A 17,811-nucleotide genomic window follows, 5' to 3' on the forward strand; every position below is an offset into this window, starting at 1 on the left:
ATAGGAACTGATCAAAACCACTGAATGATGTTGTAAAGCCTAGATAAATTTCATTACTTGTTTCACAGGCCTGCCCACATTTGATTTGACAATGCTGAGGTTTGAACAACTCATCAATATTATTTTTAAGCACTTTTTCCAGCATAAGTATAAAGTAGATGAGAGTTTATATTTATTAGAAAATATTTCATACAGACAGCTTTAGACAACTGGTTCTAACAAGAAGTCTGTGAGCCAATGCTCACTAATAATACCCTTGCTCTGATGTGAATACACAAGTTCAGTTATGGACAAACTCAGTGATAATCAGGAAATTGACATCAGATTTGTAAAAAATGAATCTCAACATATGGCATGCCTAAACAAACATTGTGTTAAAATTTCAAGCACCTGCGATGAGTTGTTACTGAGAAAACCACTACCAAAATTTGTTATGTATGGTACAGACAGACGCACGGATAAACAGGAAGTTGACATCAGATGTGTACAAAAATGATGAATCCCAATATATGGCATGCCTAAACAAAGAGTGTGTTAAAATTTCGAGCACCTGCGATGAGTAGTTGCTGAGAAAACTACGACCAAAATTTGTTATGTATGGTACGGACAGACGCACAGATAAACAGGAAGTTGACGTCAGATTTGTACAAAAATGAATCCCACCATATGGCATGCCTAAACAAAGATTGTGCTAAAATTTCAAGCATCTGCAATGAGTAGTTGCTGAGAAAACTGCGACCAAAAATTGTTACGGTCATAAGACACACAGACAAACAGCTAGATGGACAGACAGACAGACAGACACACAAGGGTAAAACAGTTTACCCCCCTCTCCTTCGGAGTGGGGGTATAAATAAATTAGAGTTTATTGATTGATGAATAAAATCAGTTTTCATTAGAAATAAAAGAGAAAATATTCAGTGGATATAAATATTGCACATTAACAGTAGATTATACGTGTACCTTGAAAACCTCATAGATCCGCTTGAAAATGCCCATTTCAGCCCAGTTTTCTGTATCTATTGGATTAATGGCTGACAGGAATAGTTGGAATGGACTTCTGTCTTCTTCTCTACTCTCTGAACTGTCCGTCAATATATTCACACTACTCTTGGTGTCTTCATGACGATTTGTCAATAAAGGCTCTCTCTCATTGTCTGTTTGAATAAAAATATACTGTATAACAGGTATTTTCTGAAGTTTTTGTGGAATTTTGTTGATGGGACAAATTTGCAGAAATTGCAGTCACAAAATTTTCTTCAGATATAATGTGAATGCACATCTTTTTTTTCACAAAAGTGGTAAGTGGAGCTGACGTCACAGAAGTTTTTAGCCTGATTTTACCTGTAATTTTATAGCTAATAACTGTATAACTATAAAACAAATTGCTTACTGGGGTATGAAATAATTGTTACATGAACACTAACTTAAAGTTAGTAGAGCAGCAGAGCTTATTTTTAGTTGTGGTTCACCCTGAACATGGTCAACAAATCAATCTTATATTAAAATACCTAAAAAGTTAGCGTATTCTACCAAATCCTTACTATCCAGTAGTTATATCTTATATTAATGATATTTTTTGTGGATTATTGCAATTACATAAATTAACAAGAGGCCCATGGGCCTCAATATGACTAATGGCTTTGTTGTTCTTGAGAATAAGATTTTTAAAGATATTTTGTATATATATTCTTCTTGTAAAACTTTGATCCTCCATTATGGCCCCACCCTAGTACTGGATGATGCCTTGAACAAACTTGAATCTACACTACCCGAGGATAATTCCATATCAATATTAATAATTGTGGCTTTGTTGTTCTTGAGATGAAGATTTTTCAAGATTTTTTTCTATATATTCCTATGTAAAACTTTGATCCCCCATTTGCGGCCCAAACCTATCCCCGGGGTTCATGATTTAAACAAACTTGAATCTACACTACCTGAGGATGCTTCCATGTGAATATGACTAATCATGGCTTTGTTGTTCTTGAGAATAAGATTTTTAAAGATATTTCCTATATATGTTCTTTTGTAAAACTTTGATCCCCCATTAAGGCCCCATCCTACTACTGGAGGAAGCCTTGAACAAACTTGAATCTACAATACCTGGGGATGCTTCCACATCAACATGACAAATCATGGCTTTCCTGTTCTTAAGAAAGATTTTTTAAAGATTTTTCCTATATATTCCTATGTAAAACTTTGATCCCCCATGCATTGTGGCCCAGCCCTACCCCAGGGGGTCATGATTCGAACAAACTTGAATCTACACTACCTAAGGATGATTCTATATCAAAATGACTAATCGTGGCTTTGTTGTTCTTGAGAAGAAGATTTTTCAAGATTTTTTCCTGTATATTCCAAAGTAAAACTTTGATCCCCCATTGTGGCCCCACCCTATCCCAGAGGGTCATGATTTGAACAAATTTGAATATACACTATGTAATGAAGGTTTCATATAAGTTTCAACTTTTACAGCCCAGTGGTTCTTGAGAAGATGATTTTTAAAAGATACCACCAAATTTTCACTAATTCTTTAAGTTAATTATCTCCCTTGAAAGAGGGAGTGGCCCTTCATTTGAACAAACATGAATTCCCTTTACCCAAGGATGCTTTGTGGCAAGTTTGGTTGAAATTGGCCCAGTGGTTCTGGAGAAGAATTAAGTCAAAAATGTGAAAAGTTTACAGACGGACGGACAGCTAGACAGACGGACAGACGGAGGAAATGTGATCAGAAAAGCTCATTTGAGCTTTCAGCTCAGGTGAGCTAAAAACACAGAAATTAATTTGCTATCTTAAAAGGGTCTAATCGCAAAATTTCCACCTGTAGAAAGTTTTACCATTGTATGGTAATCCAAATCTTCCCTTCTGGAACTTTCTTATGAAATTTCATGAAGATGCTAAAACTATGCAACAGAGTCCAAGAAGACTGTTCAGATAATCATCATTCAAGTAATTCTACAAATCAATGGCAATAAGTGATATTTAAAATAATTAATTAAACATGCACTGCTCCAGATAAACATTAAAACTGACCTCTGTTTTTATCTTCTACATCACTTGCTGTGTGATCTTCATCTTCATTTTCTACAAAGCAGAATTCAAATAAATAATGTATTATTTCCTCAAATTTTACTTTTGAAAAGCATATAGTGTTCCACATTGGACAGATCAGGCCCAGAAACAATTGTGTAGATCTGAGTTACTTTTCTGTTACTTACTAAAAGAAAATATTTATTTATTGATAGACACCCAAGCATCTAGAGCCCTAACAAATTTAGCCCAATACTGGAGCACAGACATGCACTGCACCTACAGGATTTGATAGTGGAGCCATTATCTAAATAACTTAAATCAATTAATATGAATGTGATGACAGATGCTCAACTAAGAACTGCTTGCTTTAAACCTAAATGCAGTTGAACTTTAGTACATGTATCTCAAACACTGATATCTCGAATACCAATGGATTTGTTGAAGCGATTTGGAAGTCTCAGCCACATATTCTTTAAGTATTTTACCTTTGTTATCTCGAATCCTTGGATATCTCGAAGTTTTTTCTTGGTCCCATGGAGTTCGAGATAACAAGATTTGACAGTAATTAAATTAATCAATTAATGCGTTCCCTTTATATAACACCATTTAAGCAAAGGGTACGCATGTGGGTTAAGGCTAAGTATAGGCGTTTCTATGCAAATTAGCTAATAAAAACGCAAAAGAGTTATATTTATTATTCAGAGAAAGTTTTGATTTATTTTCTTATGCATACTTAGTACCCACGATATGTTATAGCCAGTACACATTATGACGTCATATTATGACGTCACTGATCTAACCTACTGAGGTAATAAATCACATCAACAAAACAGCTTCGGCGCAAGGGATTACCTTATTTAATTTTACATAAACATTGTATAATGCTAAGAAGAATATTCTATAGATTAATAAAACTGCTGCACAAATCCTTTGCATTTTCTCATTTGATCGGAATTTGAGGAAACTTATACCGGACTGTACATTTTTACCATTATTTAACTTAAAACTTTACAAATAGAAATTATACAACTGAGTTGTTGATATTTGTGCAGCAATATCAGCAAACTTTGGAATATATTGCTTCTTAATACATCTTGTTTCAGTCAAATAAAATAGAGCATGCCCTTGCGCCGAAGAATTTTTGTTGATGTCCATTATAATCGTGTGTAGTAAAGAACAATGACGTCATAATATGACGTCATAATATGTACTGGCTATCTCATGTCGTGGGTACCAAGTATGTATTAGAAAATAAGTTTTAACTTTCTCTGTATAATAGAAATAGTCCTTAGGCATTTTAATTAGTTTATTTGCATAGAAATGCCTATACCTAGCCTTAACTCACCTGCGTATTTATCATCATATAAATTGGATTATTTTAATCCGACAATGAACTTGTACTCACTAACATTAATCCCTACTATAACTACTACTGATCCTTTGATTTGGATTATTTTAATGTCGATAAACTTGTACTCACTAACACTAATCTCTCCTATAACCATTACTGGTCCTTTGATTTTCTGGTATATGTATCTTCCTAGCACAACCACAAGCACATAAAAGATGTACAGTAAAATAAAACCTACAATATAAATGATATTAAATATATCAAATCTCTCTCTCTCTCTCTCTCTCTCTCTTTCTCTCTCTCTCTCTCTCTCTCTCTCAGCAAAGAAATAAATTTGACCAAAGTTTTTTGACACTTGATTTTGTGAGATATTTATTTCATTGGTATTTATTAGCAAAGATAACAAGAGGCCCAAGGGCCTTAACAGTCACCTGAGTATAATAAGTTAAATACACTGATAGATGAAGCTTTGTTGCCCTAAAGCAAGAGAAGTAGGAAGATCAGGATCAACAAAATAATTAGTCTAGTATTCAGTATCAACTCATAAATTAAGTTCTAATCTGTCCCCCACTTAACACTATCACCATGCAGACTATAAACAAACTATTCGTGCTTCTGTACTATTTTTAAACCCATATTAAGACCTCTAGCATTGACCTCTCTTATGGTCTTTGAAGAACTTTTAATAAGATAAGTTATTTTTGTCTCATTTTTATTTATCTATTACTTACAGGTCTACCTGATTATTAAAACTAGGAAAGTACTTTTTGAATTATACGATAAACATTCTTGCCTAATTATCTTATTCTATTAACCTTTCAAATACATCATTTACAGTGATTAATTATCAAAGGTGAATGAAAAAGGGGAATAACTTCTCTCAGTAGAATACAAATTAATAGAGCCCTGTCCAGGACCAGAATGCTTAGACAAATGGTCCAGATGTTCAAAAATCTGGTAGAAATATGCTTACTTATATCATTTAAACTTTAACTCAGTTTGCTTCCAATATGCCCAGAAGCAGAGAAGAATTTCACAGGTACAATGCATTTTCACTACAGGTTCAACAAAGCCTTACCCTAACACCAGAACCCAAGACCAAGGGTCAAGAAATTTACTGATTTGGAAGAGATACCCTAATCATCATAACTATGGACTTCAAAGAATTAACACTTTTCCACTACATTATCAAAAGCCCCCCCCCCCCCCCCCCCCCCCCCCCCCGGTTATGCCAGAACCCCTGACCCTAGGACCACAAGATTTAAAAATTCTGTTCAAAGCTCCCATTTTCATCATATCTAAGCAATTTATTTATCAGCTCAACACTAAGGAGCAGACAGGATTAATTAATGATTAATTAATAGAATACAATGTAAATGCTTTTTCACTATATAATCAATAGAGCCCCCCCCCCCCCCTCCTCAAGAACCCCAAAAACTGAGGCCATATATTTAAAAATTTTGGAAGAGGCATCCTTGCCTATCATAATCATGCACTTAGTTTGTTTAAATAATCTCCAGTAACAGAGAAGAAGATTTTCAAAGAATCAATGCATTTTCATTATATAATCAATTATAGAGCCCCGCGCTAACACCAAAACCCCTGACCCTGGGGCCATGAAATTCGCAATTTTTGAAAAGGCATCCTTATGCATCATAACCATGCACTTAGTTTGTTTAAATAATACCCAGGAGCAGAGAAGAGGATTTTCAAAGAATTAATGCATTTTCACTATATAATCAATAGAGCCCCGCCCTAACACCAGAACCCCTGACCCAGGGGCCATGGCTTTCACAATTCTGGAAGAGGCCCACCTCCTCATCATAACTATGTACTTAGTTTATCAGCTTAATGCCCAGGAGCAAAGGAGAAGATTTTCAAAGAATTAATGCATTTTAACTATATAGTCGATAGAGCCCCGCCCTTACACCAGAACCCCTGACCCTGGGGCCATGAAATTCACAATTTTGGAAGAGGAACTCTTGCTCATCATAACTATGTACTTAGTTACTTTATTTAATACCCAGGAGCAGAGAAGAAGATTTTCAAAGAATTAATGTATTTTCACAATATAATCTATAGAGCCCCACCCTAGCACCAGAACCCCTGAGCCTGGGGCCATGAATTTCACAATTTTGGAAGAGGCACTCTTGCTCATCATAACTATGTACTTAGTTACTTTATTTAATACCCAGGAGCAGAGAGGAAGTTTTTCAAAGAATTAATGCATTTTCACTATATCATCAAATGAGCCCCACCCTAACACCAGAACCCCTGACCCTGGGGCCATGAATTTCACAATTTTGGAAGAGGCACTCTTGCTCATCATAACTATGTTCTTAGTTACTTTATTTAACACCCAGGAGCAGAGAAGAAGATTTTCAAAGAATTAATGCATTTTCACTATATAATCAATAGAGCCCCGCCCTAACACCAGAACCCCTGACCCTGGGGCCATGAATTTCACAATTTTTGAAAAGGCATCCTTATGCATCATATCCATGCACTTAGTTTGTTTAAATAATACCCAGGAGCAGAGAAGAGGATTTTCAAAGAATTAATGCATTTTCACTATATAATCAATAGAGCCCCGCCCCAACACCAGAACCCCTGACCCTGGGGCCATAAATTTCACAAGTTTGGTAGAGGGCTCAATGCTTATTACAATGATGCCAACAGTTTGACTGCTTGATGTTCAGGAGTAAAGAAGATTTTTAAAGATTGCATTATTTTGGTGGTTTTAGCCCCACTCCTCAGCCCCCAGGGGGGGCAGGGAACATGAAATTCATAATTTTTGTTCCCCTTCACCCACAGATGCTATATGCCAAATTTGGTTGAAATTGGTGAAGTGGTTTCAGAGAAGAAGCTAAAAATGTTCAAATGTGAACACACGACGCATGCCGACGGACAAGAACGGATAGCAATAGGTCACCTGAGTGACTCAGGTGACCTAAAAATTTTATGAAATGATTATTGTTATATATAATCATTATGATAAAAATATACACAAGAATAAAATTTTTGTGAATGGAAGGTCTCTTGCATAATTTATTATGCAAAAAAAAAAATAATGTTCTTGTAAATAAAAAGTACATATTTAAAGTATGTTAACTTAAACAATTGTTATTTTGTCATAAAATATACTTGAAGGCTTTACCAGTTTTCAAAACAGTTTACTTCCAAATGGAAACACATGTACTTTTATTATTACATGTACATGTATATTGCTAACTAATGCATTTGATACCTATTGCCTCTATCTTTGTAATCTTTTTGTCCCACATAGTAACAAATGTCCAGAACACAGCTGCCAGGTAGAACACAATATCCCTGAGGAACGGCCTCTGCATGGCATCGAACGGGTGGATAATGGCAATAGTTCCTGCCACCACTGCTGTCACAAATACACCAGCCCCTATATAAAGCATGTAATAGTATTGAGTCCACTCTAGCCTCTCTAAGCTGACAGTTTGATAAAGCATGAGTTACTTAATGTTGGTTTTAAGTTGACCCATGCCAAAGATTTTTAAACAATGAGTTTAATCTAAAAACATTTTATTTCAAGACTGGCTTTAAATTCAAAAAGGGAAATAAAGGGTTTTTTTTCAAATATGAGTATTAGTCATATCATATTGTTATTTTTTTTTTAATTATTTATTCATATATTTACATGCATTTATTAATTTAAAGAAAAGAATGTCTAATTCAGTTTACCAACTGCTGAAGGCAACAATATATCGAAACCTGGTCAAACAGTTAAAAAACAAATATTTCTTGAGGAAACTGTCAACAATTGCTACATCATGCATTCATTTTCTGCATTGAAGAGCACACATACAATATCTACATATAACTAGAAAACTGACCAGTCAGCAAGGGGCCTCACAGATAGATATACATGTAAGGGTGCAGTTTAATGGATGAATTTATGATCATTTGATAAAGAGAAAACAATAAAGGAAATGTAAAATATATGAAAAAGAATGTGAAATATGGTTCAAAAAACATATCAGTAAAAACATATAGTATCTTACGAAAATAATAAATTAATTTAATAAATAATAATTCATTTAAATGCATGTTTGAACCAAAATAAAATATGCTTTTCTAAAAAAAAAAAAAAAGTGATCGAGTGCAAACATCACCCAGAGAGGTTATAATTAATCATAATTGTAAGAGATAAAGATGAGTCTCCGGATTTTCTGCAGCAGGCAAGATAATTTAAATAATGCAAGGGGATTCATTGATCTGCTCTCAAATATTTTTATTCTAAGTCCACAATATGAAGGATTTCAGCAATGACAAAATGAGGTTTTTATACAACTAACTGTAAATATTAATAGAGTCCTTGAATTTACATCAGGCAGCAACAAAAATGTGATATCTTTAATTATATATATATTTTTTCAATTCCATAAAATCATATTACAAGAAATTCGAGTTTGAACCAGATTGTAGCATTGCACTTTAAAAATGATTACCCTTCGATGGTTGCAAACATCACCTAGGCTTGACCTTAACTTCTGAATAAACATCATTTGCAGACAGATCGAGGTTTAATTTATATTATGCCCTGTTCACATGAATGAGCATTAAATATTTAATTCACAGTCAATCAATGTAAAGTAAAATAATGTAAATTAAACTAATGCAAATTAAATTGTATTCACACGACAGTTAATGCCAGACAAACTAATGCGCATTAAAATTTTATTTCTACACTAATGTTACTATGATGTCATTTGCAAATTATGTCATCTTAATATGCAGAACAGATAATACATTTGACATAATGTCATAGGGTCTGCCCACATTTTTAATGATAATCTTAATTTTCTTTGGTTTTTCACACAAAAATAGCATAAGTACTTATATCTGACCACTGACATGGGGCAAGTTGCTTAATTTTGCTAACATGCATGCATCAAAATTTAATGCAAATTATCTTTGCTTAGTGTTTACAAGGAGTTTACCCTAAGTAATTTGTTGTACAGTAAATGAACTCAAGTTTGTCTTATAATTTGCATTAAATTCTCTGTATGAATGTGGTTTAAAATCAATTTGCAGTAAATTATCTTCAGTTAGATTTAAACTCTCCATGTGAACACAGGGCATTAATGTGAAACATAATTTAGGATGCATCTTCGCTAGCCAAGGGTTTCTGATACGCTACTCTCCTCATAAACCCTTGGCATACGGTGCTGACAAAAGACGGGATTGTTTTCGTCGCGTGCTCACGATTCTTACCAGGTAGGCACAGATTGCGTCATCGACAGAAATAAAAAGCATACTTAAAAAAATAATGTTTTTAAAGAATAATTAACTAGAAGGTAATGAGTTATGTTAACTTGTTATTTAAACATGTTAAAATGCAAATCTACATATTCAGTATAGATTCTTAATCACATATTTTGCACGTAGATTAAGATATTGGATGACACCATATAACTATTCATAGAATGACATGTTATCTTATGGATCGTTGTTTACTTGCGTTTTTTATTCCCGATATTAAAGAGTCAAGATATATTCCGAACGCAAATATCGTTATTTACAAAAAACAATTGATGATTGGTCGAACGATGTCGATCAACTCCAATCACAACTTGAGAAAAAAATCCCAACTTTTTTTAACACCGTATGCCAAGGGTTTATGAGGAGAGTAGCGTATCAGAAACCCTTGTCTAGCGAAGATGTTTAGGATGAGGCTATGGGTTTTCTGCACCTGACAAATTAATTAATCACAGGGGACTTATTGAAGCTTTCATAGTTTACAATTAAGCATTGAATTCTTATTTTTGGATGTCGTCGGTCCTATAACAGCACCTGGCCGTGCCGACAAATTGAATGCCATGTGTTAGCACGGTATGATAATTTGTCGGAACAGACAGGTGCTGTTATGGGACCGAAAAATAGGACCAAAATTAAGAATTCAATGCTTATATTTACTGCCTCTTATTTCTATCTTCATAATTGTTAACTTCCTTATTCTTTTTTAAGGATTTAACGCCTTTCAGAAAAGGTGTGCTTGATAAACGTAAGAGTCTTTGTGTCGTGAAGTGAGCCGTTGTGATGTGAAAAGTTAAATAACGCAAATGAATATTGCGAGAGGAAAAAATGACAAATTAATTTTAACAAGAGGCCCATGGGCCTTGAATCGCTCTTCTGATAAACTGTACAACCTATCCCTTCTATTTGAAGCCTCGAAGTATCCTGTATATTTACATAAACCCTTGAAATTCCAATTCACACTCTGAGAACCCAAGATGATTCTAGGCCAATTAGTACCTGAGAGTTGCTCATGGTGACCTACTTATCACTTGTCATTCTCTGAGGACCCATCAACTAAGTTTGATGATTCTAAGCCAATTAATACCTAAAATATTTTTTAAAATTATAATCATAAAATTTTATAAGTAGGTCAAAGTGACCTACTTTTCAATTGTTTTACTCCAAGGACCCAAGATGCATCAACTGACAAAGTTTGATGATTCTAAGCCAATTAGTACCTGTAATATTTAATTAAAGCCATAAATTTTCAAAAGTAGGTCACCGTGACCTAATTTTCAGTTGCTGTACTCCGAGGACCAAAGATACATCGACTGACAAAAATTGATGATTCTAGCCAATAAGTACCCAAAATATTTAATTACAGCCATAAATTTTCAAAAGTAGGTCACAGTGACCTACTTTTCAGTCAACCTACTCCGAGGACCAAAGATGCATCAACTGACAAATTTTGACGATTCTAAGCCAAATAATTCCTGAAAATATTAAATACAGCCATAAAATTTCAAAAGTAGGTCACAGTGACCTACTTTTCAGTTGTTGTACTCCGAGGACCCAAGATGCATCAACTGACAAAGTTTAATGATTCTAAGCCAATTAGTACCCGAAATATTTGATTAAAGCCATAAATTTTCAAAAGTAGGTCACCGTGACCTACTTTTCAGTTGTTGTACTCCGAGGACCCGTGACGCATAAACTGACAAAGTTTTATGATTCTAAGCCAATTAGTACCCGAAATATTTTATTAAAGCCATAAATTTTCTGAAAGTAGGTCACGGTGACCTACTTTTTAGTCAACCTACTCCGAAGACTCATGACGCATCAACTGACAAAGTTTGATGATTCTAAGCCAATTAGTACCCGAAATATTTAATTAAAGCCATAAATTTTCAAAAGTAGGTCACGGTGACCTACTTTTTAGTCGATCTACTCTGAAGACCCAAGATGCATCAACTGACAAAGTTTGATGATTCTAAGCCAATTAGTACCCGAAATATTTAATTAACGCCATAAATTTTCAAAAGTAGGTCACTGTGACCTACTTTTTATTCGACCTTCTCCGAAGACCCAAGATGCATCAACTGACAAAGTTTGATGATTCTAAGCCAATTAGTACCTGAAATATTTAATTATAGTCATATAAATTGAAAAGTAGGTCACGGTGACCTACTTTTCAGTTGACCTTTTTTGAGGACCCAAGATGCATCAACTTACAAAGTTTTATGATCATAGGACTTAAAATGTCCAAATTATGCCTCTAAAATGCTTTGAAATCGAATGCCTGCAAAGTTCAAAAAGTAGATCACTGTGACCTACTTTTTAATAATTATGTTTTTTGGCCCCAAGATGCATCATCTTACAAGATTTAATGATTCTAAGCCTCCCCATATTCGAATTAATGACCTTAATTGTTTTAAAAAAGATTAGCCATAAAATTCAAAAAGTAGGTCAAGGTGACCTACTTTTTAGTTGACGTACTTTGAGGACCCAAGATGCATCAACTGACAAAGTTTGATGATCATAGGCCTTAAATTGTTCAAAATATGCCTCTAAATCATTTTGAAAAAGAATGGCCGCAAAATTTAAAAAGTAGGTCACCATGACCTACTTTTGAGTCAACATGATATGAGGTCCTTAGATGCACCAACTGACAAGATTTGATGATCCTAGTCCTTATAGTAAGCAAAATATCAACATTTTAATAAATTGTAATTTTTGGTCAACTTTGAAGTGACCTTGAGACCACGCCCTTTGCCCCAGGGTAAATCCCCGTGCAAATTTTAATCTACAACATATCCTCATCCTTTTGTGTAAGTTTGGTGATAATCTGCCCAGTGGTTCTTGAGAAGAAGATTTTTTAGCAACCAGAACTTTTGTTTCTATTTTCCTAATTATCTCCCCTTGTAAAAGGGTCACAACCCCAGTTTTAGTACAAAAGGGAGCCCTTGGGCCAAGGATACCCTGTGACAAATTTGACAATAATTGGCCAAGGGGTTCTTGAGTTATGGCCCATATTCTAAAAAGTTTATGCACACCGCACACCGCACAAATGGCCATAGCATTAGCTCTTTGAGCCTTTGGCTCAGAAGAGCTAAAAATACATGTACAATGGTTATATTTTCATGATTATTTAATGGGTTAGTTGTTTTTACTGGTAATTAAATTGAGCGAAAATAATATACATTTAGAGTATAGAAAATGCATATATAGTTCCTACTGTGTATTCTACCGCACAGTGACAAGGTTTCATATGTGTCACACTGAATTTTGCAGATTTCCAATGGATTTTACAAAGAAAATTACACTCAATGTAAATACAGCCAAACCTTATTATCTCAAACTCAATGGGACTGAAAAAAACTTTTAGATATCTGTGGGTTTGAGATATTGAGGGTAAAATACTAAAAGAAAAAGGGCTTAGGACTTTCCAATCACTTTGACATATCCATTGTATTCGAGATATCTGTGTTGAAGATACCGAAGTTCAACCGTATTATATAATTGAATGGGCAAAGAGAGATAACTGATGAAAATGTTCCTATGAATTAGGAATCCACTCCAGCTCCCACCCCAATGAGATCCAGAATTGATATTGGTTTCAAAATATGTTTTACTGCCTATTCAACCAACATACCAAATTTGAACTTAATAGGACAACTGTAAAAACAGTTATTAGGAAAAAACAGAAATTTTGTGGACAGAAGAATGAGAGACAGACAGACAGAGTGATTGCTATAGGGCACCCAAAAATTCTTGCAGGGATCTTATAAGTGCTTCAAAAGTTTTACAGCTGTTTATGAAATTTGTAAATATCATCTGAGTTGAAGTACAAATAAGTACCATGAAGTGATTTCAAGTGATCTTGATTTGCTAATTGTCAAACCTCTTCAGTGATAATTAATTTACATACATGTACAATGTACATAATTTAATTCATTAGAACAACTGAATACTCAGTCTCTTCATTTTAAAATATTTATTCAGGATATGATAAAAAAAAAAAAAACGAAAAGATCTAAAAATGAGGTAAATGAAAAAAAATATTGTAAACTGTCATACTGACTTAGGTAAGAGCAGTTCATATAAATTTACCAAGTAATGCTCCAAATGCAAGACCTGCCTCACCATTCTTTGCATTACCAATAGCAGCAATGGCAGAGAAAATATCAGGTGCTCCATTTCCAAATGCAAGAAAAGTCACTCCCTGCATTTAGGTCAAGGAATATCATTGAAAAGTATGGATGTTTAGAAAATAATAATAATTTCTATGATTTAGCATATAACATGTACAGTAAAACATGCTTATAGTGTTCAACATGCTTATAATGAATTATCACTTTCAGCGAAGTGTTTTTTTTATTCCCCATGGCTTTTAAACATATTAAAGTGAACTTACAGGATAAAATGCATTACGTTTATAAGAAAGCAAAATCATCTGTCCCTAGAACTTTGTTATAAGTGTGTTTTACTATACTGTGACAGTCAAATGTTTGATTTTTGCCTAGCAGTCATAAAGGCCATCACAAGATTTGTATTAGAAACAATTGTTATATAAATACATGTATAACAAATCATTAATTTTATTGACTGGTACTTTTGGCAACAAAATATGATTTGTAGGGCCCTCAAACTATGCTTAGTAATTGTCTTTTTCCTTATCCATAAAATGTATATACAAGTAAAACTTTAAGAGCACTTGAGGAAATTCACACAGTTTTCTCACATCAAATTCCTGCAAAGGTCGTCTCTTTCCGGAAATTTGTACAAGTTTCAGTGGAAATATATACCAGTGGCATACTCAAATATTTTTATAGGAAGAACCATTACAGTCAGAAATTTAAAGCATGCATTTTACTGGGATCATAAGAATTACAGTATATATTAATTATTTGTGCCAAAACTTTGGATCAACATTATAAATACCATTATAACTAAAATTGTACATGATACATATTGCACAGTATTTATCAAACTGTAAACCAAAGGATACAGCGATGTTATGACTGAGGTGTAATGTTTTAGAGATGACAGTTAAGGCGGGACAGAAACTGAAAAGTATAAGAACAGCTGATAAATGATGTAACAGTTCGTAATATATATCAGGAAAATAACAATAAAGACAATGTATACAGAACACTAAACTACATTGTACATGGTTTTTGATATACTGAGTTGTTTTTTTCTGTGTGTGTGTGTAATATTTACATGCATGCATGCATTTCCTGTTGTGTTAAGTATAACTTACTAGTCATCAGCTGTTATGGCTAGGCCAATGAATAGAAATAACCACCATATGAACTGAAATAAGCATATTCTATATTAATAATCTACGTGTAATGAAAAGAATTGATTACTTCTTGTTTGTGAAATTCTTTCAACAGAGGAAAATTAAAACACCAGTTTAAAGTATATATGTACCACACTGAAAACTTATAAAATATTTTGCCTGTGATGTTTTGTTACCAGAATGATAAGAGCCAACGGTAGCAAGGCTGCAGAGAACTGACAGTATGAAAACACTGTGTAGTCAATGAACCCCTCATCTATCGAACAGTCATCTGTCGTCTTAGTGAAGTGGCATCGCTCTGATTTATTCACATTGTGGACATAACTGCACTGAAATGTAAAGTAATTAAATATGGGTAAAAGCAGGTTAAATGTCCCTAAGACCTATGGGCCAGGGAATTTCCCCCACCTATAATGACGCAATCCCCCAGTTATTTTGGTATTCCCCCTAAATTCTCCATTATGGGAGGAACCCCAGACCCCCTTCTTCTTTTTTTAATATCCACTTCTATTTCAATTCTTTGGGACAACCAGTGGTAAAAGGAAGGGAGGAAGTGTGATCTCCTGGTCCTGATCCCCACCCTACCCCTGGTGGTGACATGATTTGAATACTACCCGAGGATGGCTCTGTATAAATATGACTAATCATAGCTTTGCTGTTCTTGAGAAGATTTACAGAGATTTTTCCTGCATGTACATATTCATATGTTTGCGGGTTTGAATCCCACTGTGGGACGTGGAGACCGGTCCTTCGGATGAGACCGTATAAACCAAGGTCCCGTGTCGCAGTAGGTGCTGGCACGAAAAAGATTCCTCACTGCTCAATGGCCGTAAGTGCCGAGTATAGGATAAAATTTGCAGCTCTCCACCGGCAAGTGGTGGCATCTCTATATGAGTGAAAAATTCTCGAGAGGTACGTTAAACAACATACAAACAAACAAAAAACAAAAATTATGATCCCCTGTTGTGGCCCCACCCTAACCCCAGGGATCATGATTTGCATGAACAAACTTGAATCTACACTACCTGAAGATGCTTCTCTATTAATATGACTAATCATTACTTGCTAATCATGAGAAGAAGATTTTTATAGAAATTTCCTGTATACTTCTAATGTATAACTTTGATCCCCTGTTGTGATGCCACCCTACTCCCCGGGATCATGATTTGAAAAACTTGAATCTACATTTACATGGGGATCATGCCTTTGCTGTTCTTGAGAAAAAGATGTTTAAAGATATTTCCCTTATATATTCCTATATTAAACTTTGATTGCCTATAATTTGAACAAACTTGGGTTTTGGGGTTTTGGTAATATATTCATAATCAAAGATCCAGATAGCTGTGGGCTGTACACGTCATTTAATAATTTCACTTTGAAAATTAATAAATAAACATTATAAATAAAATTTTACAAAATAAATGAAAAAGATCAGCTGAAGATAATTAATAAGAGCAATAATTAAATGGTTTAGAAACATACATCGGCATCAGAATCTGAGTCGCCAACAGACTGGTTATAAACAGAGAGACTGTACAATCCATCAGTAGCCGAGTCTTCATGCCATAGTAATGTCCTTAAAACACCTGAAGATCCCCTCGAAAGGTGTCCAGGGTCGGAGTTCGAAGCTGCATCAAGAGGAATTCCTTTTCTAATCAGAGACAGCAAAATCAAAGCTCCGCCGAGGATAGCTAGTGTTGCTAGTCTTGCTGGGGAAGACCGTGAGATTTTCTTGTTTACCATGTTTTCTTCCTTACATGGTCAGCGACAAAATCATCTTACAGAAAACAAAACTTCCCCCCATAACAATCACATGCTGCATGAACTCTAACCCCGAGAAACTTGTAAATATTGAAGAAGTTACGCCCCTTGACCAGGTGGTTGGACTTCGCAAAGGTAATGGGATAACGTTACATATGGATATAAACTAAGGTTGTTTAATATGAATGACATTGTTACTGAATTTTTTATTTTATTTATTTATTTTTATTATTATTATTAATTTTCTTCTAATTTTTTCCCCTTCAAATAACTACTAATATTAATCAAAGTACTAAAAGTACTGAAAGAAGTCGATAGGCGGCTGAACAGCTAAACTGATTACTTTGCCTTTCTCAAAATTTTGAGACAGTTTTGATCTGCACTTCCTGCAGATGCTTGCATATTAACATCAATTCTCTGTAAGGACCAAAATTTTACTGTAGGGCTGTGGCACACACCATGAGCGATTTTCATGAAACTTTTTCAGGTGATTAATGCCCATACATTATGACATAATCAACATTCAAAATTAAGGTTACTGCCTTGGTTGCCATGGTAACGGGCTTATATAGATTTTTGCCCCATTTACTCTCAATTCAAGCATAAAAATGCTATATACTTGATTTCATGTGGTTTAATCATCTTTATTATTTTGAGATAATTCATACATTATATGAATAGAACAAATGAAGCACTATATAACACAATTAAAAAAAATTCTACAAGTCACTGCAAATTCTTCAATTGATGGCTCAAAGATGACCAAATTCTTACATTTTGAAAATGGTCGTTTTTACCCTATATTTCAAGAAGTCTTTCAAGAAATGCAGGCAATTCAAGAAAAAATCACCTGAAATTTTAGAAACACCATAATAATATTAGTTAACTTTTATGAAAAGTAGAGTGGGGATTTTTTTCGTTTTTGGTATTTTTAACTTCGAAAATTGGCATTTTGCCAAATAATATTTTTTTCAAAAAGTTACTAGACACTGGTTGTTTTATAAAATTTCTTTTCCAAACATTTTTCTCACGAATAGATGAGACAAACGGAATGATAAGTAAATATTATTAAAGATAATAAATAAGA

At 34.2% G+C, this 17,811-nt stretch overlaps 1 protein-coding gene across 1 annotated transcript in view; it reads right to left on the reverse strand.

Annotated features, from left to right (window-relative positions):
- Nucleotides 1-16,800, reverse strand: part of LOC133205155 (mitochondrial sodium/calcium exchanger protein-like) — a 48,260-nt gene extending 31,460 nt beyond the window's left edge. Inside the window, exons 1-9 of the mRNA XM_061340900.1 lie at nt 16,446-16,800; nt 15,140-15,292; nt 14,922-14,974; nt 14,667-14,724; nt 13,769-13,880; nt 7,635-7,802; nt 4,517-4,621; nt 3,037-3,087; nt 964-1,157 (exon numbers count right to left, since the gene is read on the reverse strand). Coding sequence (XP_061196884.1) covers nt 964-1,157; nt 3,037-3,087; nt 4,517-4,621; nt 7,635-7,802; nt 13,769-13,880; nt 14,667-14,724; nt 14,922-14,974; nt 15,140-15,292; nt 16,446-16,706 — 1,155 coding nt within the window. The 5' untranslated portion in view covers nt 16,707-16,800. The remainder of the gene's footprint in view (nt 1-963; nt 1,158-3,036; nt 3,088-4,516; nt 4,622-7,634; nt 7,803-13,768; nt 13,881-14,666; nt 14,725-14,921; nt 14,975-15,139; nt 15,293-16,445) is intronic.
- Between the last annotated feature and the right edge of the window lie 1,011 nt (nt 16,801-17,811).

Source organism: Saccostrea echinata, unplaced genomic scaffold, assembly GCF_033153115.1.
Source record: "Saccostrea echinata isolate AGI-Se365-2 ecotype Australia unplaced genomic scaffold, CSIRO_AGI_Sech_v1 ptg000054l, whole genome shotgun sequence".
NCBI lineage: Eukaryota > Metazoa > Mollusca > Bivalvia > Ostreida > Ostreidae > Saccostrea > Saccostrea echinata.